This window comes from Cyprinus carpio, chromosome A11, assembly GCF_018340385.1.
Source record: "Cyprinus carpio isolate SPL01 chromosome A11, ASM1834038v1, whole genome shotgun sequence".
Taxonomy (NCBI): Eukaryota; Metazoa; Chordata; class Actinopteri; order Cypriniformes; family Cyprinidae; genus Cyprinus; species Cyprinus carpio.
The window spans coordinates 14,534,456-14,561,919 of NC_056582.1; the positions used below are offsets into that span (position 1 = coordinate 14,534,456).

At 36.1% G+C, this 27,464-nt stretch overlaps 2 protein-coding genes across 2 annotated transcripts; both read left to right on the forward strand.

Moving 5' to 3' along the window:
• The first annotated feature begins 73 nt into the window (after positions 1-73).
• On the forward strand, positions 74-21,958 carry LOC109074760 (metabotropic glutamate receptor 6-like). Its single transcript, XM_042766422.1, has 11 exons — positions 74-1,103; positions 3,337-3,946; positions 11,841-12,057; positions 12,432-12,564; positions 13,161-13,315; positions 14,487-14,627; positions 14,784-14,984; positions 16,023-16,162; positions 16,242-16,865; positions 18,772-19,083; positions 20,534-21,958. The coding sequence occupies exons 2-11, from the start codon at positions 3,389-3,391 to the stop codon at positions 20,771-20,773; spliced, it is 2,721 nt and encodes a 906-aa protein (XP_042622356.1). The 5' UTR covers positions 74-1,103; positions 3,337-3,388; the 3' UTR covers positions 20,774-21,958.
• Positions 21,959-22,945: 987 nt separating this feature from the next.
• On the forward strand, positions 22,946-27,359 carry LOC109074770 (OTU domain-containing protein 5-A-like). The gene is made up of 9 exons (XM_042766423.1): positions 22,946-23,745; positions 24,423-24,516; positions 25,008-25,072; positions 25,208-25,364; positions 25,474-25,622; positions 26,064-26,249; positions 26,330-26,536; positions 26,621-26,720; positions 26,815-27,359. Exons 1-9 carry the CDS (start codon positions 23,203-23,205, stop codon positions 26,934-26,936), a joined length of 1,623 nt encoding a protein of 540 aa, XP_042622357.1. The 5' UTR covers positions 22,946-23,202; the 3' UTR covers positions 26,937-27,359.
• The last annotated feature ends 105 nt before the right edge of the window (positions 27,360-27,464 follow it).

Genomic DNA, 27,464 nt, shown 5'->3' on the forward strand with positions numbered 1-27,464 from the left:
TTTACCTCACCCTTTCTTTTTCTTTCTTTCTTTCTTTCTTTCTTTCTTTCTTTCTTTCTTTCTTTCTTTCTTTCTTTCTTTAACACAACCTTGAGGGCCTGCCCTGTATATAAATTGTCTCAAAAACCAAGACTTGTGATTTATAATAGATAAAACATCTCATAAAAACATACAGATAGTATTGCCGCGTACTATTATAAGCGCCTTAAATGATCTGAGGTCAAGGAATATGTTGTCACTTAATTGCTGGTTTGCTTTAAAATGTAACAAATATGACACATTTATTTGAATAGTTCATTCATAACACAAAGCAAAAGATGAACAGTGAACAAAAAGTGAAAAGTGAACAATCAGTCAGTATGTTGGGGATGTAAAAAGCCATTAGCCCGTATGTATTTCAGTGATGGTGCTATTATGTACTAGAGTAAGGCTATACACTACCATTTAAAAACACGTGACCGTGAGGTCAACTAGATTATCTGTCTTTATAAAAAGACATAAAAGTCATTCTAAAATGTAGCTGCTAAACAAAGCATATAAATCCTTATGACTAGACCAGGAGGGTCTCGCACCAGATTGTTGCTTATAAGCAGACGGTCTGAATGCAGAGAACTATATCCAGCATTTCACATTAAAAATATATACGGTCCATCTCTCTGAGACTTCTCAAATGCATGCATGTGGTAGGCTAATCCCAATCTGTGCCCATTAGTGCACACTGAGAGAGACTGAGTGGGTGAGTGAGTGAGTGACAAACTGAGAGAGAGAGAGACAGACAGAAAGGGAGAGACTAGAGAGTGAGGGAAAGAGACAGAGTGAGGGGGCTTTTAAAGGATTTGACAGTGATTTGTAATCATAGTTGTGGAATGTTTGGGCATTTCCACCTTTTCCCGCGTTTTAGATTTTACTAAGGCTCTAAATACTTTCTACGTTAAGATCTCATCTTAATCAAAATAATCTTTAGATTGTCGTTGTGTGTGTGAAAGCTGTGGACATTTTAAGATGAGAGCTGAAGACTCGGATGTTGGTGACGTTTACCGTCGTGCTTCAAAACCATCAAACTTCAGTTCCAGATGGGCGCACAATGGCATCAGCAGCAGTCGGTGAGACATTTTTAAGAAGCGAATAAATTAATAATCCCTATGTCAGTATATTGAATGTCAATGTGCGTAAAATGTTACGACGTTGTAAAGATGTCAATTCAGGTAACGTGATAAATGGTGAAGAGGGATTAGTGCTGCTGTTCCTCTCAACACTTAATCAAACGGGTGCACGTGTGTGTGTGTGTGTGTGTGTCTTCCCGCAGGAACTTCAGTTTTTAATCCAAATATAGCACTTTTTCCGCTCACCTGTTGGCGAATATGTATGAGCTAATTTACATAAAATTTTAATAAGCATGCCTATACGTGCCCTTTATTCTCAGCGGTCTGTTGAGTGCGAACTGCGAAGACTTGCAAGTGAGTTCATTTTCTAGAGGACAGAGACTTTGGGTTGAAATCATTATAAAAAATAAAGTAGCTGATCTTTCAAATGTGTAGGCCTAATGAATAATACAATAACATTATATGCACTGTATTTCGGTATATAAACACTATAGCTATATTGTTCTTCCTTGAATAAGGCTTTTATATGTAAGTAAAAAAGGATGTAAAATAATATGCATATGGTATTTTTTGAAAGTACCTTACAATATCATTGTGCCATAGTATATGAATATGTAACCAAATTGTTTGGTACTTTCTTTATTCTTTGTTGAATATTTCTGGTGGAATAAATGAAATAGGAAAAATGGAAATCACAGCCTAAATCCTTGGGTTAAAAAAATCTAAATAAATAAATAAACAATGGCACGTTGTGAAAAAAATGTGTATTTGTAAAAATTGTATTAATATAAATATTATTTAAATAGGCATTATAATTTATCACATCTTTAACCAAAACTTAACTCATTCCTATTCTGTATTAATTAACATTTATATACTTTTTAAAATCTCACTACTAATTATTTTACAATATTATAAAGTATACACTCACTGGCCACTTTATTAGGTACACCTTGCTAGTACCGGGTTGTACTCCCTTTTGCCTTCAGAACTGCCTTAATTCTTCATGGCATAAATTCAGCAATTCAGCCAAGATGCAAATCAACCGTTCCACCACATCCCAAAGTTGCTCTATTGGATTGAGATCTGGTGACTGTGGAGTAAAGTGAACTCATTGTCATGTTCAAGAAACCAGTCTGAGATGATGAGCTTTGTGACATGGTGCATTATCCTGCTGGAAGTAGCCATCAGAAGATGGGCACACTGTAGTCATAAAGGGACATGGTCAGGAACAATACTCTGTATTGGCTGTGGCGTTTAAACAATGCTTAATTGGTACTAAGGGGCCCAAAGTGTGCCAAGAAAATATCCCCAACACCATTACACCACCACCACCAGCCTGAACCGTTGAGACATGAAGGATGTATCCATGCTTTCATGTTTTTTATGCATATTTCTGACCGCAGCAGAAATCGAGGCTCATCAGACCAGGCAGCTTTTTTCCAATCTTCTATTGTCCAATTTTGGTGAGCCTGTGTGAATTGTAGCCTCCATTTCCTGTTACTAGCTGACAGGAGCGGCACCCGGTGTGATCTTCTGCTGCTGTAGCCCATCTGCTTCAAGGTTCGACGTGTTGTGCATTCAGAGATGGTATTCTGCATACCTTGGTTGTAACGAGTGGTTATTTGAGGTACTGTTGCCTTTCTATCATCTCTAACCAGTCTGCCCATTCTCTCCTCTGACCTCTGACATCGACAAGGCATTTTTGTCCACACAACTGCTCACTGGATATTTTCTCTTTTTCAGGCCATTCTCTGTAAACCCTAGAGATGGTTGTGCGTGAAAATCCCAGTAGATCGGCACCAACAACCTTTCCTTGTTCAACGTCACTTAAATCCCCTTTCTTCCCCATTCTGATGCTCGGTTTGAACTTCAGCAAGTCTTCTTCACCACATCTAGATGCCTAAATGCATCGAGTTGCTGCCATGTGATTGGCTGATGAGCAATTTGTGTTACCAAGAAATTTAACAGGTTTGCCTAATAAAGTGGTCGGTGAGTGTATATTAATATACTATAATTATTATATTGAATTAAATGTATTTGTATTTAATTATATTTAATTTAAAAGTTTTACTCAGCAGTTTTTAAATTTAATCTTGATAAAAGCAGTGAGTGTGGGTCAAGAGGTCAAACATTCAGCTGCATTTTTCACATTCTATCTGCAAAGCAATGCTGTCGTTAGGTATGCTTTATACATATTTTCATGTACAGCTTCTGTCTCATTTCTCCATAGCAGACACAGGTAGAGAAGAAAGCATTGTGCTGTAGTAGAAGAACCAGCCACTATGACAACTATGACATCACAGCACCACACAACATCACTATGTCATCACCGCAGGATCAGCGGGGCGCCCGGACAACATGTGGGCTCCCTGATTCATGTCATGTGGATAGTGATGATGGGATTTACTCCAGAAACCTGGGCCACCACAGAAACTCAGCCTCATTCCATAAAGATCGAGGGTGACGTCACTCTGGGAGGCCTTTTTCCTGTGCATTCAAGGGGCCCCGCTGGTGTTCCTTGTGGGGAAATTAAGAAGGAGAAGGGGATCCATCGTATGGAGGCCATGTTGTATGCACTGGACCAGATCAACAGTGACCCAGACCTGCTGCCTAACATCACCCTCGGTGCCAGGATACTGGACACGTGCTCCAGGGATACGTATGCACTGGAACAGTCCCTCACCTTTGTCCAGGCCCTCATCCAGAAGGACAACTCAGATGTTCGCTGTTCCAATGGAGAACCTCCCATCATCCCAAAACCAGAGCGTGTGATAGGGGTTATCGGGGCTTCGGCCAGCTCAGTGTCTATAATGGTGGCCAACGTCCTTCGTCTGTTTGCGGTAAGAGATCTTTTGAATTAACTTAATTTTAATTAATTGTATTTTAATCTTGATTCCCTCAGTTTCAGGAAAAAATCTTCATCTTCATCTTCAAGGCATGACCCTACAGGTGAACAGTGAAAAAAAATTAACCATTTAGCTAGTTTATTATTCAGAGGACACTAAGACAATTGTTTTGGATTACAAGTTTTCTAAATGTAATGTCTTAATATGCAAATGAGGCACTATCTAATTAAATATGCAATCATTTGCATACATTCCAGAACAGAAGACTGAACTTTGGATAAAGCCAGTTTCAAAATCTTGAGGGAGGACTTTGAACATCTCTCCATAAATCAGAAAATACTTTCAACCGCCAGAAAATTCACCATATTAGAATAAAATATAAAATAAATCAAGTGGATGTTATAATGAGCAAACCCTTCTGTAAAAATTGGAAGAATATAAAATATAGAAAGAAACAAAACTGCAAAGTTTGCAAAGTAGTGCTACTGCAGGAAAGATTTCAGATACAGTGCGTGAGAAAAAAACGAATTTAAAGAAAACAGCCTTTAAAAGTGTGTATTGTATTTGAAATCTACAGGTGCAAATGGCTAAAATGTAAAAAATTTAAATAAATAAATATACTCTTGGGATGTTTTCTTTCCACATGTTATGCCTTGAATTTAAGAAATTCTGTCAAAAAGCCCAGAATCTCACAATTTACCTGTACATTTAAAAACAATGGTTTTGCCTGTAGTGTCTTTCTATAAGACAGATTTGTAATTTGGTGATGTTTTTTGTGTGCTTTGTAAGGCTCTGTTTATGTTGCATATGTGTGTGGCAGTCATTGGATTCCCTTCCGTTTTGTGAGGAGCTCTTGCATAATTTTGCTGCAAGACTGGAATCTGCAGCGCTGCAGATAAGGCCAGTGCTACAGGAAGTATAACTAATTCTGTTAAAAGGTTTGGATTGTGTTTCAACTCACTGGCCTCTCAGCAAGAGCTTCTTAAACAATATAGATTCTTCCTTTATTTTGTTCTGAGAGAGAGTGTATCAGATTTTCCTTGAGGTGAGAAATGTGTTTGAATTGTGCCGTGTCCTTAAAAAACATTGACAACCACAAAGCTGAAATGTGCTGTGTGCATATCATTTAATTTCAAATCCTTTCTCATTTTCAGATCGTCATTCAGCAAATCCTACACCTGAGCTACATTCAATTTCATTCCACCCTCTGCCACTTTTTCTGATTTTTTTATTTATTTGTTTTAATAAATAGTGTTCTTTGTGGTCACCACATCAAGCTGCGTGTGCTTTAGTACATGAGCTGATAACCTCACCCAGGAGTTATCTGCAATCATTTTCAGTCATCATAGTTTCAGGGAAGATAAACAATTCACAAAATAAAAGTGACTTAGTCAGAGCTCCATTAGGTTTCTCTCAGGACATTATACCTGGAATTTGTGCATCCTAATCATATTTTGCTGTGGTTATTCATTACTTTTTGTGATACACTCTGGAACAGGACTGGCTGATATAGCTAAAACAATCATATCTAAATTTCTAGCCTTTTTATAATATTGGATAAAGGGGATACTGGGGCTAGTTAAATAAATGAACAAATGAACCTTGAGAAATATTTGCTGGTCACCCGGACTTCCATATATGTTGAAGACACTATGGCAAAACCATTGTTTTTTCATGTACTGGTCAGTAATGAGATTTTAATGAGATTGTTTTTTTTTTTTTTTTTTTGCGTACATTAAAAAAAATACACATGTATATAAAAATACACATTATTTTATTACACTTTATACACTTTATCTATTTGCTTCTGTAGATTTCAATTACAATACATATCTTCAAAGCTTTTTCCCCCTCATATACTGGGCCAGAAATCTCCAATCCAGCAGCACTTACATTCACCAAACGTGAAAATAAAAAGTTATTTTCTATATTCTGAAGGTTTTCAGAGGGGTTTGTTCATATATTATTTGCCTGGTTTATATGATATTTAATTCCTTAAAACAATTTTCTGGCTGTTAACAGTATTTTTCGATATATGGAGTGATATGCAAAATTCTCTCTAACAAATAAATTTTAATATGTCAACAAAATTAAACAAGAATTTGGAACATGATTTTATCCAATATCCTTATTTTCATATTTTAACATTACATTTCAGAAAACTTGTAATGCAAAACAATCTTATGTACTTTGGTTAATCAACTGTATAATTTAAAATCTTTTACCCTATTTTACCCTGATATCTTGCCAGGGTGTTTGTTTTCTTCATTATTAAAAGTATAATTTCAACCAAACAGCTTATTCAATTCAAAACGTTTAGTGCATGATATAAAATACAATTAAAATAAAATGAATTATTTATTAACGATCAAGGTAGTTTTCAACACTGTTTTCCACAAAAGGATTTTTTTGTTTATGTACAACAGTACATAATAATAAACATCAACATTTTTAGTGTTTTTGTCAAATATTCTAATACAATAAAAACAAAGATACTTCCATGAATAATTTTAAATAGTTATTGAAAGGGAGCAAATGAAGAGTTTAAATCGATTAATTGAAAGGGACTGTGTGTATGGACTTACCACAGTGATTTAGTCACACAGAGAATAAAAATGTAAAAACCATCAAAGTGTCATCTTGAAACTTTTTCTATAAATGTCGATCTTCCCACTAGTTTATGTCTTTGTTCCTTACTGAGTTCTGGTAAGTGGGAACTAAGGATGGCAGATATTAACTACAGCATTACGCAGGATCCGCTCTCCATTAAAGCCCTCTCACCAGCTCAGACTCCTGATGGGAAATCAAGCATGAGCCCAGAGAAATGCAGCTGCCCTGTTATCAGTTACAGGCAGCCTCTGTTCTGGGGCTTTAGCTCAATGAGTGTGGGCCTTTAGCGAGTAGATCGACATGGACAGATAGCCAGCATTTATGGGTGGCGCTTAGTCTCTTAGTCTCACATTCTCTAAATAATGATATTCCCAAATCCAGAAAAGGTTGTTTTAAAGAAAACACAAGTTGTATTTCTATATATAAATTTACATTAACCATTCTATATCTGATCCATTCAGCCTAAAGCAGATTTTTGTATAATTGGATTAAGTGGCATACAAAAGTTTTTTTTTTTCTCCTTAAATTGATTTTATCTTGCAACGTCATCACTCTTAAAAAATAATTTGGAAATTCCTTAAATAAAAAGTCATTATAAAAAATAAATAAAATTGTAAAATCAAAATCATATTGTAAATCTTTAATAAATCATAGAGTATCCTACATTTAAAAAAAATAATAATAATATTTGTCGGGTAACCTAAAATATATTTTAAATTAACTTTTTTAAATCAGAAATATTATTTAATCTGGGTGAATATTTTCAGGTTGTATTTGGCTAACAGTCAAAGTCACTTTTAATGGTCAGATCATGACAAAATAATGCAGATGTTCATATTTTTACAAAAAACAGATGCTTAGAGAACAAGTTGAAACACTTCTAGGAAATGTGCGCATGTGACTGCGGTTAATGTTGACATGACTCCTATAACCATGTTTTTTGCTTGTATATTTACATTAAACTAATGTATTAGAATTGCATTTGGATGGTTGGATGGATAGTTTGCATTGGCAAACTTAAAAAATTGTTCTTTCTCATGCAAGATGTAACAAGTGTCTGGATGGTCATGGGTAGATCAATAGTAGTGCCACACACTGTAATGTATATGTTGCATAATGGGGGAGGAGTGGTTAAATATGTTGTAGCATCTAAGCTAGTAGAATTAAATATATTGTATGGCTTATGGCTGAGAAATGGCAACCTTGTCTCTTGATCTGTCTCTCTCCCTCTGAGCTTAACATAATTTGACTAAAACCCCTCTAATCCTTCCAGATAATCTGTCAAATGGTCCTCTCCCTCTTCTCTCCTTCTCCGGTCTTTATCCACCTTTTCTCACTGTCCGCTGGCCGGCTTCTTTAAAGAACCTTTCATTAAGCCACATGGGCTCAGTCAGCAGATATTAGTCTGCGCAAAGCCTAGTCCAATGACATCAAGTGCATCATCAAGAAACTAGCACAACAGTAAATTAATCTTCTCATCCTTTTTTATACAAACAAATGCTTTTACAGTGGTAGCTCGTGCCATCTGTATTTCCCCAGGATTTTTATGTGCTGCAGAAAACACTACCACTAGGGTTGTTTTGCTGCAAAAGACTTGCTAGGACAATATTACAAGAACAAATGTGCTGTTGCACTGAACATGATGATCTTCAGACATGATTATATCACAAAGGAGTATACTTGGAGTTATTCTTTTATATAACAGTTCAATAAACAAGAGAAGCCTGTAAAAAGTTATTTTTCAAATCAAAGTTGTGAATAAAACAAAGACTATTGGAGTGTGTTTTACAAGAAAATACTGTTTTCAAAATTTCATGTTTTATTTAATGTATTACTTGCCATTTCTTTGTAATTGTTTGTGAAATTTACTAGCAATTTGTGAGTGAAAAAGTGTGTATATCTTAGACCCAGTAAGATACTTTGTCATATACTTTGTCTATTGTTTGCCATCAAAAATAGTTTAAACCAAAGACACAGCTGATTTAATAATTGATGAATCTAAAGAGTCTCCAAGCAATGCTTCTGTATGAATCAGTGTTTTTGAACAAATTGGTGGAATGAATGATTCAATGACATATTTTGATGATGAATCAGCGTTTTGAATGAAACGTTTGAAAGAATGATTCATAGCTTTGTCCTAAATCGCATACTCGATTTAGGCAATTGTTTTGAATAAGTACTTACTTTGCAACCATTAAAAAAATATGTTCTAAATGGTATAAATGTGTTTAGTATGAATGTACAGTGGGTCAAGAAAAGAATCACCCCCTTTAAAATAATCACATTTTGTTGCTTTGTATCCTGAAATGAAGACAGACAGTTTTAAAAATAACCAAATCCACCCACTAAAAATAACTTATAAAAACATACACAAGTAAAAAATAAAACACCAAACGGCACAAAAAAAAAAAAAAAAACCTAATCACATAATCTGAAAAAATATCACCCCCTTGCATCAGTCTTTTGTTGAACCACCTTTTGTTATAATTACAGCCTTTAGTCTGTTGGGAAAGGTCTCTACTAACTTTGCACATCTATACTTTGCAATATTTGCCCACTTTTTGCAGAACTGCTCAAGTTTAGTTAAATTTGATGGTGACTGTTTGTGGACTGCAGTCTTCAAGTCATTCCACAGATTTTCAATGGGGTTTAAGTCTGGGCTCTGATTAGGCAAGGCAAGGACGTTCACCTTTTTCTCCTTCAACCATTGTCATGTTTGACATTCTTCTTTCCCATTGACAACTTTCTGGCAGAGGGCAGCAGATTTTCCTGAAGAATTTGACAGTATTTTGCCCCATCCATTTTTCCTCCTATCCTGACAAGTGCTCCAGTCTCTGCTGCAGAGAAACACCTCCATAACAGGACATTACCACCTCCATGCTTTACTGTACAGTAGGAATGCTGTTATTTGGATGGTGAGCTGTATCTGATTTCTGCCAGACATACCATTTGGTGTTGAGGCCAAATAATCAATTTAGTCTCATCTGCCTCAAAATCTTCAAGGTGTGTTTTGGCAAAGCTCAGTTTTTACTCTTGATACTTTAAGATATTGTTGTACTTTTTCTTCCATACAAGCCACATTTATGGAGAATTTGTTATATTGTTGTCACATGCACACAATGACCACTCTTTGTCATAAATTCTTGCAACTGCTTCAGAGTTGCTGTAGCTCTTAGTTGCCTCTCTGATCAGTTTCCTCCTGGCTCTTTCATCCAGTTTGGAGCAACGTCCCAGTCCATGGAGGGTCTGTGTTGTACCAAATACCTTCCATTTCTTAATAATAGACTTCACTGTGATTCTATGCATTGATAAAGCATTTTAAATATTTTTGTATCCATCTTCTGACTTGAGCCTGTCCACATCTTTATCCCAGAGATCTTTTGACAGTGCCTTGCCACCAGTGTTGGGTAAGTTACTTAAAAAAAGTAATCCACTACAAATTACTAATTATTTCTTTAAAATTGTAATTTGATTACATTACTGATTACTGCAATTAAAAAGTAATCAGATTACTAATTACTTTACTTTCAAGTTTACTTTATTTTTCAAGTTATCACCTTCTAGTTCTTTCATTAATTTAATATTGACAGAAAAAAACGAGTATTATTTTATAGCCTACACTCCCAATATCAACAACAGGGTTTTTTTTTTTTTTTTTTTGGAAAATAAAGAAAACAAATTGGGTGTGCTTTCTGCATTCTCAGTGTCCGCGAATATCTACCGGATACCAGTCACTAAAATGAACGAAAATGACATGAGAAATACAGTAGGCTATATCTAGAGAAAGCTTTAAGTGTCTATTATTAAATGAAGTAAGTCATTTATCAATATAGTCAAATATTCTCTGATAAAATAATCCAAACCAACGCGAGGTACAGTCTCTCCCACCTGAGCTCACCTATATCACACCCACACACATCGCGAGCTATAAGATCATCATCCACGCAAAACCAGGCTTGAGATGCGCAAACATGTAAATGTCCACATCACCTCCGTACTATACAAAGAATGATTCAGGTTCATCTCGGCTACTTTTTGTTTTTGGAAGAAGACGTGCTTCTTAAGGAATAAGCAATTGTGATGCCGACGCTGCTTAATGCAGCAGATGATCTCATTCTGATGAGTCATTTATTTTTACTTATTAGTGTTACTGTGACATAAACTTGTACACATTCACTTGTTGAACTTTTCCCAAACTATAATGCCAGACTAAAATATGTTGAGTGCAACATTTTGAAATATGATTCATACGAATTGAAATACGACCTTTCATTGCATCTAAATGTTGTAGGACTCGTCTGCATTTTAGCTAACATTGTCCGGTGATTTATTAAAGTGCATACTGACCCGCAAAACATGACTTTTTAGTTCATAATTTTTAACACTGCATTTTTTAACTTAAAAGTAACCTAATTTTGTTGACACAAGTAACTGTAATCAAATTACATACATTTAAAATGTAACGCATTACTTTACTGCGTTACCAGGAAAAGTAATTAGATTACAGTAACGCGTTTTTGTGTAACGTGTTATACCCAACTCTGCTTGCCATCCATTGTTAATTGTTTGCTTCAGTTGCACTACAAGGACTGAAATGCTCCAGGAAAGCTCTTTTCATGCTGAGCTGATCAAAATGACCACAGCTGAACACAGTTGAAAGTCAAATGGCCTTTTGTGCCATTGAGAAGGTGATTAGCTACACCTGATTGAGTGGAATGAAGACATTTTTAGGAGAGTGGTGATCCATTTTCCAACTCAGTGATTCTTTTTTTTTTTATTTATTTATTATTTTTTCTGCTTGTTGGTGTTATATTTTTCACTTGGATGTTAAACGTTTCATTGAGTGCAGCTGGATAAAACAAAAACTGTGTCCGTCTTCATTTCAAGCCGCAAAGCAACAAAATGTGATTATTTTAAAGAGGGTGATTCTTTTCAAGACCCACTGTAATTTGGACGTAATACATCCATGTTGTTATTGTTATGTGACCAACATTATATGGCCAGCATCTATTGTGACACTTTACACTCACAAATCCTCTCCCATGGTCTCATGGGATAGTAAAGTGTTCATTTGATGTGCACTTCAGAATTCTTCGGGAAGTAATCTGGGTCATCCGGGTACTTTTCGTCTACTGTTTTATGAATACTGTGAATTCAGACATATACAAATCAGAGAAATTCATATTTACATTTTTTTTGCAGCAGCAGCTTGGCTGTAAAAAGGATGCAAAGTGAGTCCTGCTGCTCGCTGATGTTTTATGTATCTTTCATTTTGCAGATACCTCAGATCAGTTATGCTTCAACAGCACCTGAACTTAGTGACAACAATCGCTATGACTTTTTCTCCCGAGTCGTGCCGCCCGATTCCTTCCAGGCCCAGGCAATGGTGGACATCGTAAAAGCCATGGGGTGGAACTATGTTTCTACTCTGGCTTCAGAGGGGAATTATGGAGAGAGTGGTGTAGATGCTTTCATTCAGATATCAAGGGAGGCAGGTACAGAAAACTGAATTGCTAAAGAATTTAATTAATGAATGCATATATAAATATATATATATGTAAACGAATACATGTGCATGTTTGGGTGTAGCTTAATTTAACCTGATTTGCCATACGCTGATTTTCCATAACTGAAGTAGAATTTATTACAGTACATCCAAGGATTTAACACATCTGGTGTTGCATTTGATGAGAAAGAGAATAGTGATCAGTGGATAAAGGTTTTGTGTGATTTCCTCTGTGTAAACATGTTATTAGTCACCTAGATATACTGACAGACATGCTACAGATTGACCTGCATGTTATATTCAATTGAAAGAACTTCCTGTCCTCAGAGTCCTTCAAAACTGTCTGTCCTTTTTTTTCATGAGGTCTTTGTATCGCACAGTCCATAAAAATTCCTAGGGAGCCAAGAGAAGGAGAGTTTGACAAGGTCATCAAACGGCTAATGGAGACATCCAATGCCAGAGGGGTTATTATATTCGCTAATGAAGATGACATCAAGTGAGTAACTTTTTAGTAGTAATTCTGAATCTCTCTGAGGCAGGAGCTATGGCCTTGGAAAGGGTTTATAAATGATAAGAGAACAGATCAATCACCTTAAAATGGGAATACCAGGAGTCTTGGAAGAAATTATGGCAAATGAATGTACCACAGTGTGAATTTTTTGTCTAGTCTATTTTGCATTTGCATAATATAATTTTAATTTACATAATATAAAATGCTGCTAATAAATAATAATAATAATAATAATAATAATAATAATAGTAATAATAATAATAAATATATATAATGTAATGTAATGTAATTTATTTCTGTGATGGCAAAGCTGTCACATGATCCTTCAGAAATCATTCTAATATGCTGATTTAGTGCTCATTTAGTGCGTTTTTGCTTCTTAATTTTTTTGTGGAAATGTTAATATTTTATTCAGCAAGGATGCATCAAATGCATTAAAATTATTTATTTAGTTAGTTAATTAGCTTTGAAATCAGCAGCAATCAACAGATTCCTAACTATAATGGATCTCATTGTCCTTATCTTTAATGAAACCTGCCTTTTGTGAGGTGTCTGATATTTTTGTATTCTTTGTATTGTAGGCGTGTCCTGGAAGCAGCAAAAAGAGCCAATCTTACAGGTCACTTTTTGTTTGTGGGATCTGATAGCTGGGGAGCAAAAAACTCACCCATTCTAAACCTGGAAGACGTGGCTGAGGGTGCAGTTACTATCCTCCCCAAGCGGGCATCCATTGAGGGTATAAAATGACAACACAGGCAATTACAAAATCAATGAAGGCTTGATCATTTTAAAAAAATCCATCTGAAAGCCTCAACTGACCTATTGGTAAGCCCCTCCCATCGAATGCATGGGGAACGGAACTCTGACATCTTTAAGTTTCAGCGCAAAGAGAAACATTGGAAGATCCGAAGCTCGCATCGGTTTAATGGTGTTTATGCTACAAAATTGGAAAAACGATGTGCCTAGGGTACTTGTAACACTAATTCCAGGTATCCTGAGAGAACAGGCAATGTAATTTATTTTATTCCATTTCCTAAATCCAACCAAAACAGAGCAAAATGTCCCTAAGCATCACAATGAAGACAAAAACGTCCATTTTCCACCAGCTGTATCTCTGGCTAAAACTAGCCAACGTTAGCAAAAAAACAACAGTGTTAAAGTTAATGAATACACCAAAGTATCTCTGGCTAAAACTAGCTAACGTTAGTGTTAAAGTTAGTGAGTCCATGCTAACGTACAAACCTAAATAGTGAACTGTTCTCACATCATGTACTGTGCAATGAAAGTCAAAAACACATATATGAAGGTCTATATTTAATCTGGTTAAATGTAAATGAATTTAATCTTACTCTGCAGTGTTGATCTGGGATGTTGTCATTGCGATCGTGATGACCGTAACATAATTCTCCAGTTTACATTGTGATCTGTATTTTTACATATTTATTTTAATGTATTTTATATATCCCTCCATGGCATATTTAAGTCCCACTTGAGTGTCCCATCTGTGTCCCAAATTTATCAGAAACACCTCGGAAGAAGGTTTTCACTGACAGCTGTCATTGTAAGACAGTGAGCAACTCCGTCTGTTTGTCCAAGTGAGCAACAGTAACTGAGGGGGGTGGGGCTTACCGATAGGTCAGTTATTCAGAACATTTCTGTCCATGTGCTCATGTAGTATTAGGTAACATTTTCATACTTAAAAGGATAGTTCAACCAAAAATTCCATAGTCTTCCATGCCATTCCAAACCTGTGTCCTGTTTGTTTGAAAGAAATGTTATGCAGCTTTTGCTATACAACTACAGTTGAAAATGACAAAGAAAACACAAAAATTCTACTTATGTGTCCCATAGAAAAAATAACAGCACAATGTTTAATTTTTTTCATATCCCTTTAATCTGTTTCTTAGGGTTTGACCAATACTTCACTACAAGATCACTGGAAAACAACAGGAGGAACATCTGGTTCGCTGAGTTCTGGGAGGATGACTTCAAATGCAAACTGACACGGCCTGGAATCCGAGGCGACAGCGGGCTGAGGAAATGCACAGGCGAGGACATCATTTCCAACAAATTACTCCCATAAATGCAGTAGTACTTGGATTATCATACGTTCTTATGCTTTTAAGACGTGTAAAGCACATCTAAGTGGATTATTTCCTCGGCATTGCTTTTTGATTCCTGTCATGTTTTTTTCGGTCATTCAGGAGAGGAACGAATCAGCCAGGATTCGATATACGAACAGGAAGGGAAGGTGCAGTTTGTGATCGACGCCGTTTACGCCATGGCCCATGCTCTCCATAGCATGCACATGGACCTCTGTCCAGGATCGATGGGCGTTTGTGACAAAATGGACCCGGTGGATGGAAGAATGCTGCTGAGTTACATCCGTGCTGTCAGTTTTAATGGTAAGCCTTCTCAAGGACACAGCTGAAGCATGTGAGCCATTTCAAACATTGCGAAAGAGACCTTGAAACAGTCAGAATTTTAGCAATGGGTCTGTATTCATAGAGTGCAAGACTAAAGAACATCTCAAGAAGCTTTTATTTCTGAGGAATGCTTTGTTTGAATCTGCCAGGAAGATTACACATAATAAATCAGCTTTTGCCAAACACTCTCAAATCGAAGATATTGCCTTTACTGTGAGACTGACAGGTGAAAATAGGTGAAGAGTAGTTTCTACAAGAGGGGAAAGGCCAGAAACGAAGCTGCTGTTTCCAAGGAGGAGGGATGCAAGTCCCATGGGTTAGTCAGAGTGCGGCAAGAGAGGTCAGCACTCAATCCCAGCCTGAAGAGATCCACTAATGCACAATCCAGCAGCGCACATACTTGTTTTAACCCCCTCCCCTCGTCTCTTTCCTTGTCTTTGATTTTCCCTAGGGCAGCCTCTCTCCAAACACAAGGCGCATTTCCTTTTTTCAGTGCTATCTCTAAGTGAAAATCCCTTTTCTTCTCATCACTCACTTCTAAGAGATTTCTATGAAAAGCACAGCTATTCAGTTTCTGCACAGTGGACGTCCTCACACTCTTGTATGGAAATCTATTCAGCTTTGAGAGCCTAAGGGGAACAAATCACGCCGCGTGGAGACCTTGTCCCTCGTGATTTGTAAACTCTGAAAGAAACCTGAGATTGAGTTTGCTTTGTTGTAACACATCTATCTTCACAGAATTACATCTGAGACGTGTGTTTTTTGTCGATTACAACACCATATTTACTTGTAAACAACCTTTGATATGGAAAAGTCACCTTTAAAGTTCTGTTTGACAATTTTACTATATAATCAAAGGGTGAAAAAGAACAATGGCATGCCGAAGCATGTGTTTCTACGCATTAATACAATTTTATGCCCTTGAAGTGGGCCGTTTCTATTCTGTTGTTTCAGATGATTGCATTTGAAGTAATAACTAGTGATGTTGAATATCAAAACCCTTTGTTTACTCTGAAGGCAGTGCTGGGACAGGTGTGATGTTTAATGAAAACGGTGATGCCCCAGGACGATATGATATCTTCCAGTACCAGCTTTCCAATACCACCAACCCGGGATATAAAATCATTGGCCAGTGGACCAACCACTTACGACTCAATGTAAGCGTGTTAAGCCCCTTGGTAGTTTGGAACATTTTTGGATTTGTGTTCTTGAAATTTTCCTCTCTCTTTCTGTAAGGCGGAGGACATGCAGTGGTCTGGAGGGGATAAACTGGTTCCAGACTCGGTTTGTAGTTTTCCCTGTGAGTCTGGGGAGAGGAAGAGGATGGTGAAGGGTGTGCCGTGCTGCTGGCACTGTGAACTATGTGATGGCTATCAGTACCTCCTGGATGAGTTTAACTGCGACACGTGCCCCTTTGACATGAGGCCCACCTCTAACCGCACTGGCTGCCGTCCTACTCCCATCATCAAGCTGGAGTGGAGCTCTCCGTGGGCCATTATCCCAGTATTTCTGGCAGTGCTGGGCATTCTTGCTACATCAGGAGTCATCATCACCTTCATCCGCTTCAATGACACCCCCATAGTCCGCGCTTCGGGCCGAGAGCTCAGCTATGTTCTCCTGACGGGCATCTTCCTCATCTATCTCATCACCTTCCTCATGATCGCTGAGCCGAGCACCGTGGTGTGCGCGTTTCGTAGGTTGTTTTTGGGGCTGGGCATGTCCATCAGTTACTCTGCCATGCTCACCAAAACAAATCGGATCTACAGGATCTTTGAGCAGGGAAAGAAATCAGTCACACCACCAAAATTTATAAGCCCCACGTCCCAGTTGATCATCACATTTATTCTGATCTCAGTACAGGTGCGTGTATGTCTGTGATAAATGTACATCATTTAGCAGATGCTTTTATTCAAAGCGAGCTACCAGACCTTGAGACCAACATACATTTTGAAGGTGAACTAATGTTTTTCCTCATTTAAAAAAAAAGTTTTACACACAACTTATAACATGTATTATTATCATATTCCCATATACTGTGAATTAATGTATGTTTTGAAAAATTCAAAAAAATAAGTGTTCAACAGATTGGCAGAATTTTTTGCCTTTTTGTGCAATTTTGTTTGTTGAAAATGAAAATTAATAATAATAATCATACAAATTGTATATATATATATATATATATATATATATATATATATATATATATATATATATATACACAGTACAGGTCAAAAGTTTGGAAACATTACTATTTTTAATGTTTTTGAAAGAAGTTTCTTCTGCTCATCAAGCCTGCATTTATTTGATCAAAAATACTGAAAAAAAATGTAATATTGTGATATATTATTACAATTTAAAATAATTGTTTTAAAATGTATTATACTTTAAATTATCATTTCTGTGATGCAAAGCTGAATTTTTAGGATCATTATCACATGATCCTTTAGAAATCATTCTAATATGATGATTCATTATCAAAGTTGGAAACAGTTCTGCTGCTTAATATTTTTTTCAGAACATGTGATACTTTTTTAGGATACTTTGATGAATAAAAAATAACAAATAAAAAAAAGAAGCTATGTTTTTAAAATATAAATATTTTGTAATAACAATATACACTACTGGTCAGTAATTTGGGGGTCAGTAATTTTTCTTTTCTTTCTTTTTTTTAAATAAAAATCAATACTTTTATTCAGCAAGGATGTGTTAAATTGATAAAAAGTGATAGTAAAGAAAATATATTATTGTTTTATATATTATTAGGAATAATTTTTTTTTTTTTGAATAAATGCAGTTCTTTTAAACCTTTTATTCATCAAATATATTAGACAGCAGAACTGTTTCCAACACTCATAATAAATCAGAATATTAGAATGATTTCTAAATGATCATGTGATAGACTGGATGTTACATGTGACACTGAAGGCTGGAGTAATGATGCTGAAAATTCAGCTTTGCATCACAGGAATAAATTATTTTTTTTAAAGTATATTCAAATAGAAAACTATTATTTTAAGTTGTAATAATATTTCACAATATTACTGTTTTTTTTCTGTATTTTTTGATCAAATAAATGCAGGCTTGATGAGCAGAAGAGACTTCTTTCAAAAACATTAAAAATAGTAATGTTTGAGAGAGAGAGAGAGAGAGAGAGAGAGAGATTTTATATATATATATATATATATGAAAAAAGTTATATATATATATATATATATATATATATATATATATATATATATATGTATATATATGAAATCATTTTAGTTATATATAAAAAACAATTAAAATATATCAGTTTTTATGTATATAAAATATATACAAATTTTGTTTATAATAGCACAACATTGTCAATGTTAATTTAAATGATCTGCACAATAATCTGTGCTAAATTTACTCTTGTACAGAGTAACTGCTTTTCCAAGTTGTTTACAGTGTTCTTACTGTGCTTTATGTCCCCAAAATACATTTTTGTCTGAGAACATTTTGTTCATTGAATAATTAAAACAGCAATATTTTGAGAGTAGCATGGACATGCAGTCATTTCACTGAAAGCTCTTCTCTTTTTGGTGTTCCATTAATGGTTGTTAATGCATATTATTTGAGGAAACGTTAAGAGACATGGTCTCCTCAAAGATGTTCAGAAAATTATTGGAATTGGATTCTTAGTGAATTGATATCATTTTGTTTGATGGTAGGTTAGATATCATGGACCAATACAGACATTGGTTTTGTATAAACATTCATTCATGCCTCTTTCTGCTCACAGCTCCTGGGTATTTTCATTTGGTTTGGAGTGGTTCCACCTCACACAATTGTCGACTTTGATGAGCTGCATCCCCCCAACCCAGAGTATGCGCGTGGGATCCTGAAATGTGATATGTCAGATCTGTCTCTGATTGGCTGTCTGAGCTACAGTATGGTGCTGATGGTCACGTGTACAGTCTATGCCATTAAGAGCAGAGGGGTTCCTGAGACCTTCAATGAGGCTAAACCCATCGGCTTCACCATGTACACTACCTGTATCATCTGGCTGGCCTTTGTGCCCATATTTTTCGGCACGTCACAATCCACAGAAAAGGTAAATTGTAAATGAAATATAGATTATGATTATAGACTATGCTTTTGAACAGAGGTTTTTACATTTTATTAGGCAATAAAAATAGATATACTTTTTGTTGCAACATTTTATTTATTTGGATTTTTCCATTGCTGTATATTTTTGTATGTAAAAAAAGCACATTAAAATTACTAAGAAACAAAAACAAAATTAGCAAAAAAAATAAATAAATAACAGTATTATAAAATACAATTATTAAATAAAACATCAGTGAAATACACTGGATCTAAGGATACATTTAAAGAGAACAAAAGAGATATCATATTATCGATTTTCTTACAAAAGTATTTAATTTCATTTTTATTTAATATTACCAGAGATACATGCATCACTTACACTGCAATAATTTCACTATTGTTTGACTATAAATCCCTTACTTTCATGCTATTAGTGTAGACGGTTGTCTGGTGCCTGAAATTAACATGACATAGAGAAATATGATCTTCACCCTGAGAGTGTCTAGACGTACATTTCACTAGATTAGATGGTTCTGTTTCAGTTAATGATGCTTTAACATTTACTTGTGGATGCTTCAGCCATAATCAGATAAATAAGACACCTAAAAAAACTGTAGCTAATGTCAGGTTCAGGTAATTGCTATTTAATTGTGGTGCTGTTTTGTGTTGACCTAAAAGCTGTTCTGATGCTAGCCACACTTCATGCATTTAGTCATTCAATTTTTCACATCTATTCATCCTGTGGGGGATGGTTTTGCTTACAAAGCACAGGGATTTAAAAATGGAAAGTATACTCTGACTAATAGAGAGGTCTTTTAGTGGCCGGTCAACCGCAAAGCTTTTGGCCCTCAGGTGGCCTTCGTGTCTTTTCGTTTCTTGTAAATGAAAAGAAGAGCATGGAAGATTAAAATACCAGACCATACAGCAGGCTGCAGTATATATAGGTGTATATATATATATATATATATATATATATATATATATATATATATATATTATATATATATATATATTTATATATATGTCATATACATACATGATATAAGTTTTTTTTTTCTTTTTTGGCTCACATTAAACAATGAAAAAAATATGTAGTCACATACCCGACCTCAAATCAACCTTGCTTGAATACAAAATGTATGCAAATTATATGTAGCTCTTACTCTATAGGTTTGTACTGTATAAATTGAAATGTTTGCTTGTGGCTAATTCAGCCCTTTGTCTTACACTATTAATAGTCATTACATTGATTTCCAGGAATTGCACTGTGACAATCAACAGAGAGTTTATATATATATATATAATTTAGTGTGTGTGTGTGTGTGTGTGTGTGTGTGTAATGTGCAGTGATATCTCAGTGCTAAAGCCCTGAATGCTGATCTGCATCATGTGATAGATCATGGCTGAGGCCAGGCTGAAATATTACTTTTAATCTTTTTTCTGCCCTGAGCCAGATGTTCATTCAGACCACCACATTGACCGTGTCCATGAGCCTGAGCGCCATGGTTTCCCTAGGCATGTTGTACATCCCCAAAGTCTACGTCATCATCTTCCACCCAGAGCAGAACGTTCAGAAACGCAAGCGCAGCTTCAAAGCCGTGGTCCAGGCAGCCACCATTTCCACTCATCTCTCACAGAAATCCAGCAACAAGCAGAACGGAGAGACCAAAGTTGAACAAGATAGATCCCAATAAAGACCAGGAGGTAAAATAATAATAATAATAATTTTGTATGTTTTTTTTTATTATTATTATTAATTGATTGTATATATATATATATACAATCAAAATTTGTTTTTTTTCTACTATCTGCAACAATACAAGAGTCCGGGTGAGAAGGACACTAATATAAATGAATAGTACGATATGTACAGGAATTAGAGGATCCGTGGATTCTTTGTGGTGTGGAACTTTCGCTTCGAGACTGAAAGTATTTGTCCCCATTTAATATTTCCCTTGTGACCACAGCATCACCAGTTGAGTTGAAATGATAGATTCATGAATTCATGATGAAAAAGACTCTCCAAACAGATTCTCTTTAGAGAAAAGAAGAAAAATACAACAGGAAATGTCTTGCACCAGCATCTCTTGAAGGACTAAATGTTTGTCTCTGATGTGTCTAAATGGAATCAGACATTAAACTTGGGCACACATCAGTGAGTCATATTCAGCTTCAGTGTCATCTCCATCCTTATCCTAAATAAATATCATAAAAGACTGAATGAGACTGTTAGAGCTACAGAGACAATGTTGGGATCAAATGTGCTTCAACAATTCAACCAGTGCAGTGCACTCTCTTTGAACTCTTTGGTTTTAAAACTGTGCCATAATTTTTTTTCAGAATAAATGTTTTAAGTGTCTTGTGTGCGATATTGTGTACTCTTAATTATATTTATTAAGAATTATAGATTACCAAGAAAAAGCAATGACAATCTATAATGAAACAGCAAAGTTTTGATCAGAGATTTTTAGTTGTATCATGTTTCCTTGAGCTTCCGAAGAAATACTGATTTTAAACAAAGATATACTCTATTGATCAGTATTTATTGACTAATTTAAATTAAAATAGTAACATTTAAGAGACTGACTTTGAGATCCTTTTATTGTCACATGCAACTGACTTTCAGATCAGTGACTTGTATCTTAGTAAAGGAAAGGGGGAAAGAAGACCTTGCATTATTGTTCAATTACTTGTATTTTGAAATGATGACCATGCAGTTACTGTAAACTCAGGTTCTTACTTAAGCTTACTTAACCTTGATGAATTTTGTGGGTGTCTTGTTTTCGTTTAAGAGATGTAAAAGAACACTGGAATAAAAACATATTGATTGAATGCATGTTGTAAAAAAATGATAAAAAAAAAAAAATCCTGAAAAATAAATTGATATGTAAGAAATCATATGTTTGGGATTGTGCGTGTTTTTGTTCTTATAGTGTTTTAGAACAGAGTTACATCCAATGATCCATTTACTCTGGGGATTTTCACCCATTGTTCCCTATCATATAAAATCATGTTAGTTTCTCATTGACTTTAGTATGTGTGAGGGGTGAAGTGTTTGAAAATGTGTTTAGATTCAAACTTTCTATAGACATTAAATGTAATCTCTTAAATGACACAAATGGTCATTTTACACAAATTGATTGACTGATGAATCATTGTTTCTGTTCTTTTGCTTTAGTATGCTATATTGTTGTTCAAAATAACTAAAATTATGTGGCAAAGCAATAATGTGCTCAACACACCTGGAACTAGTTCATAGCCATGCAATTATAGAATGATTATGAACCAATTAGAATCAAGATTCAGCGATGACAAACATGAGACACACTTATTGACTTTTTAAAGGGATAGTTCACCCCAAAAATGAAAATTCTGTCATCATTTACTCACCCTCGTTCCAAACCTGTATGAGTTTTTTTTCTGTTTAGCACAAAAGAAGATATTTTGAAGAATGCGAGTTGGCAAATAGTTGATGGCCATTGACTTCCATAGTATATGAGAAAAAAAAAAAAAAAAAAAAAAAAAAAAAATATATATATATATATATATATATATATATATATATATATATATATATATATATATATATATAATGTATGTTAAAAAGTCAATGGCTACTTCAATTAGTTTAGTTATCAACAACAATTTTCAAAAACATTATTTTGTGTTCAGCAGACAAAGAAATTAATACATTTAAAATTTGTTTAAAATATATTAAGCAAATCTACACGGTCACAAAAACTGGTTCTTATGTGGTATTCACTGGAAAGGGTCAAGAACCATAGTCAATAGAAGGGTTAATGCGGTAGGGGGCAGTACAAAGCAATATGAGCCCCTTTGTCCGCACAAAGCAAAGCGTCGGAAGTGACGTAAAAATCGCATTGTGGTTTGTTGATGTTTGTGTCAAACGCTCGGTCTGTCGGTGTGACGGAAGAAAAACCTCGAAAACGAAGGAATAAAGTCCATCTGTGACGACTGTGTTAATTCACCGACACCCCGTATTATGTTAGGACGGGTGTAACTATACATACAGCGAACAAACTGTTCATAGAGAAGCGAAAACGACCGTTTATGCTCTGTGTGTAACTCATAACAACACAAATCAGCGCACGCTGGGTCAGCGATGACAATCCTCCCGAAGAAGAAACCAGCCTCTACAGCCGGTGGCGGTGATCATACGGACGAACCGGACAGAAGAGGCAGCTCTGAGTCGCACCCTCATCCCCTCGCGGGACGATCGGTGTCCAGACCCAGGGCCTCTCCGCCGCCGTGGACATACCAGGCCACACCGCACACGTCCAGAGAGGAGCGGCGGATCGAGGCGAGCGCTCGCCCGCAGCAGGCCTCCCCGCAGCCCGGTGCCGCTGGAGCACCGGTCGCGCAGTGCGAAGGGAACGCGAACTCGGTTGTGGTTGCAGGTCGTGTCGAGCTGCCCTGCGGCACAGGTGGTGTCGGAAGCTGCTGCTCAGGACCTGGACTCAGCAAGCGGAGACGGCAGGCGGTCTGCTCCAGCGGTTTGACAGGTGGAGGAGGTAGAGCTGGAGGCGGAGGAGGGGGCGGTAGTCCAGTCTCGGAACCCGAGGAGGGAGCTGGAGGCAACAACAGTGAGGATGAATATGAGAATGCGGCCAGACTTCAGGTTGTGGACCCCGCCACAGTCGAGCAGGTATTGGATAATTGCATTTGTCAGAATACTTGGCAACACAAGAACAGGTTGCCAGTTGTGTCATCCTCTAAAAAGCATTAAATGCGTAGCTGCTCTTCTAAAGCATAACGGAAAGGTTTTTAATTCTCTCTACATGTTCACTGTTACCGTAAATATTATTGTAAACGTTTTAATGTCATTCATTCTTGAAATAAAAGAAATAGAGGTTCTCCTAAGATATACTGTAACGTTACTAGACTGAATGAAAATTCTGTCGTCATATACCCCCCTCATTTCGTTCCAAATCTGTATAACTTTTGGGTGTTTTGAGTTTTGGTCTTTTAATTATTGACTGATTAGACAAATTCATGCTTTGGTAAAACAGAATTATTTACATATGAAGGTAATCATTTTATCTCACAATTATGACATAAAACCTTGAGATAAAAAGTTGAAATTATGGACATAAGCTCATAAAAGTAACCCTGCATAATGAAAACAAAATTAAAGTGGATGCTGACTGAGCTTGGCATTTATTATTCTGTGGAAATTGGATGTTAGTCAGAAAGTTTTTTTGAATCAACTATTAAACTTTATGCCCAAAATACTTTTTGGAGACACTGTCTATTTTGGTGTTATATGTACTCGACTGCTCGTTGTCCTATAATATACTTTCCTGGTTACTTTTTGGCCTACAGCAAGAAGAATGGTTTGAGAAAGCCTTAAGGGAAAAGAAAGGCTTTGAAATCAAAAAAATGAACGAAGATGGAGCATGTCTTTTCAGAGCAGTCGGTAATATTTCTCTTCTGTGTCTATTTAAGAGTTATTTACTTGAAAGCTGAGTTAGTTTGCCTTTAGGAAATATGCTGTGCTTTGAATGCGCTGAAATTACAGTTTAGCAATGCAGATGTAATCATGTGGCTTTTTCAGCGCATAGGGAACATATTGTGGCAGGGTTTCCACAATTAGAGAAACCCTAGAACTATCAAATTTTCAGTGCTAAAGTAGTCATGGAAATTATTAAAACCTTTGACAAAAATCTAAAAAATGTCTAGTTGCAATATCTATAAAATTATTTTGTAAAGTAATTATGAATGACTGGTAAAGTCATTGACAATTGACACAATTATGGATTAAACATGTAATAGTGTTATTTTAGTATTATTTATATATTAATACAGCTTTTATTAATGTTTTGAATTAGCTTTTATTTTTATATTTTAAGTTTACATTTTAATTTGCGCTTTTATCGTTTTATCTTTTTTTTTTTTTTTTTTTTAAAGCTGATCAAGTATATGGGGACCAAGATATGCATGATGAGGTACGGAAGCAGTGTATGGATTATTTGGTGAGTCAGTTCATATTGAAATATAAATGATTTGCATTTAAAAAAAAAAACAGTTAACTTTGAAATGTGAATTTTACCCTTTTTAATTATTGACCGAGGTGCTGTTTTGATTTTTTGTTTATACTTGCACTGCAGACGAAAAATGCGGATTACTTCTCCAGTTATGTCACAGAGGACTTCACCACATACATTAACAGAAAGAGGAAGAACAACTGTCATGGGAACCACATTGAGATGCAGGCCATGGCAGAAATGTACAACCGGCCGGTGGAGGTTTACCAGTATGGCGTAGGTTAGTTAATATCTGTTAAATTTCTGGCATCTTATAGGCTGTCTGTGGTAAATTTTAGGAAAGAAGAGGAAATAAGTTTTAATTTTATTTGAAAATTCCCAATTTCCAGAGCCAATAAATACGTTCCACGGCATCCAAGAGAATAACGACGAGCCGATACGTGTCAGTTACCATAAAAACATCCATTATAACTCTGTGGTGAATCCCTACAAGGCCAGTATTGGGGTAGGGCTGGGCCTCCCCTCCTTCAAACCGGGGGTAGGTGTTGTAAATAAGATGCAAAAGTGTTTACCCTTATAATATTTTTTTCACTCAATAATGAAAATTTGCTGAAAATGTACTCGCCCTCAGGTTTTCTTCATAAGTTTAGCATTACATCACTTGCTTACCAATGGATCCTCTGCTGTGAATGGGTGCCGTCAGAGTGAGAGTTCAACAGCTAATAAACAACTCACAAGGCATTAATTGATGGACTGCAGTCGTGTGGATTATTGTGATGTTTTTATCAGCTGTTTGAACTCTCATTCTGACGGCACCCATTCACTGCAGAGGATCCATTGGTGAGCCTAATCACCAGTCACCAGATCATTTCCAATAAAGAAACAAACTTATCTACATCTTTTATGGCCTGAGGGTGAGTAAATTTTTATTTTTTGGATGAACTGTTCCTTTAATATTTCTTATTTTGTTTGTGTTTAGTACGCTGACCAGTGTCTCATGAAAAACGCCATTAAGACGTCTGAGGAGTCTTGGATTGAGCAGCAAATGCTGGAGGACAAGAAGAGAGCAACAGATTGGGAGGCCACCAATGAGGCCATCGAGGAGCAGGTGGCTCGTGAGTCCTACTTGCAGTGGCTTCAGGACCAAGAGAAGCAAGCAAGACAGGTATGAAACCATCCCACCCGTCCTAATCCAACTAAGTTTAAACAACTTTAAAACATTTCCCTCTCTGCTTTTCCATTCAGCCTCGTAAAGCCAGTGCCACCTGCAGTTCTGCCACAGCTGCTACATCCAGCGGCTTTGAGGACTGGGGATGCCGGTCTCCCCGTCAGCGCAGCTCTGCCCCCTCTCCAGAGCACCCAGGCCCTGCTCACCCTGAACCCTCTGTCAAACCCCCCTCCCCAGCTGGAGCTTCTCTAGTTCTTCCTAAACCCCCGTCACCATGTGCCCCAGGTATGTATGTATATGTATGTTTTCTTTGCTTACACTAATATGCATTTCTTGCTTACTAACTTGTTCTTCCTGGCCTTCTTTTCGGTCCAAGTCATCAGTCTTCTGCCAACTCTTCCCTTGTGTCTCTCTACCCAGCCCTGGGCTACAGGACTCTAATGCAGGATATGTCACCTACTGCCTTTGGTATGGTGTCATATGCTTCTGTATAAATGTTTGTTGATCTGCACTACATGTCTTTAAACAAGCTTACTTAATTAGGTGGTTGATTTCTTTTTAGGTTTAACAGATTGGGAAGATGATGACGTTCTGGCCTCAGTTCTGGCTGCTTCACAACAAGAATACCTCGACAGCTTGAAGAAAAATACAATGCACAGAGAATCTTCTCCAGACTGCAGTTGATAAAATGGACAGCACAACTTGCAGCACAAACCACAGAACAGCTGCATTTCTATATTTCATCGCCTTGCAATGTTTCTTCCTCTCCACTCTTTATAAATACCACTGTATTCTGATCTTTTTTCTTTTTCATTTTTTTGGCTAACCCATTTTCCTTAATTTCATTAAGCTTCATGGACCTAGTTAGGTGCATGTTTAAATAAATAAACATAGTAAAATTAATATTAAAAATATCAACAAGCTGTTTATTATTATCAGGTGTTTTCATTATTTCAGCAGAATAAATTATACTAATTATTAGTATAAGAATGTTGAAAATGTTTAGATTTTTTTTCTTCTTCTGATTTTTCCAATATTGACAAATGCAGCACAGCAAGCTGCAGGTTTTTGGTTATTTAAAGATGAACAATAAACAATTTGAATTCATGCTTTGATGTTTGCACACTGTACAGAAGTATTTAGTGAAACTTGAGGTTTCTGTTTCTCTAGTTTCTGAACATGTAATCATATAACATATGAAACACACACACA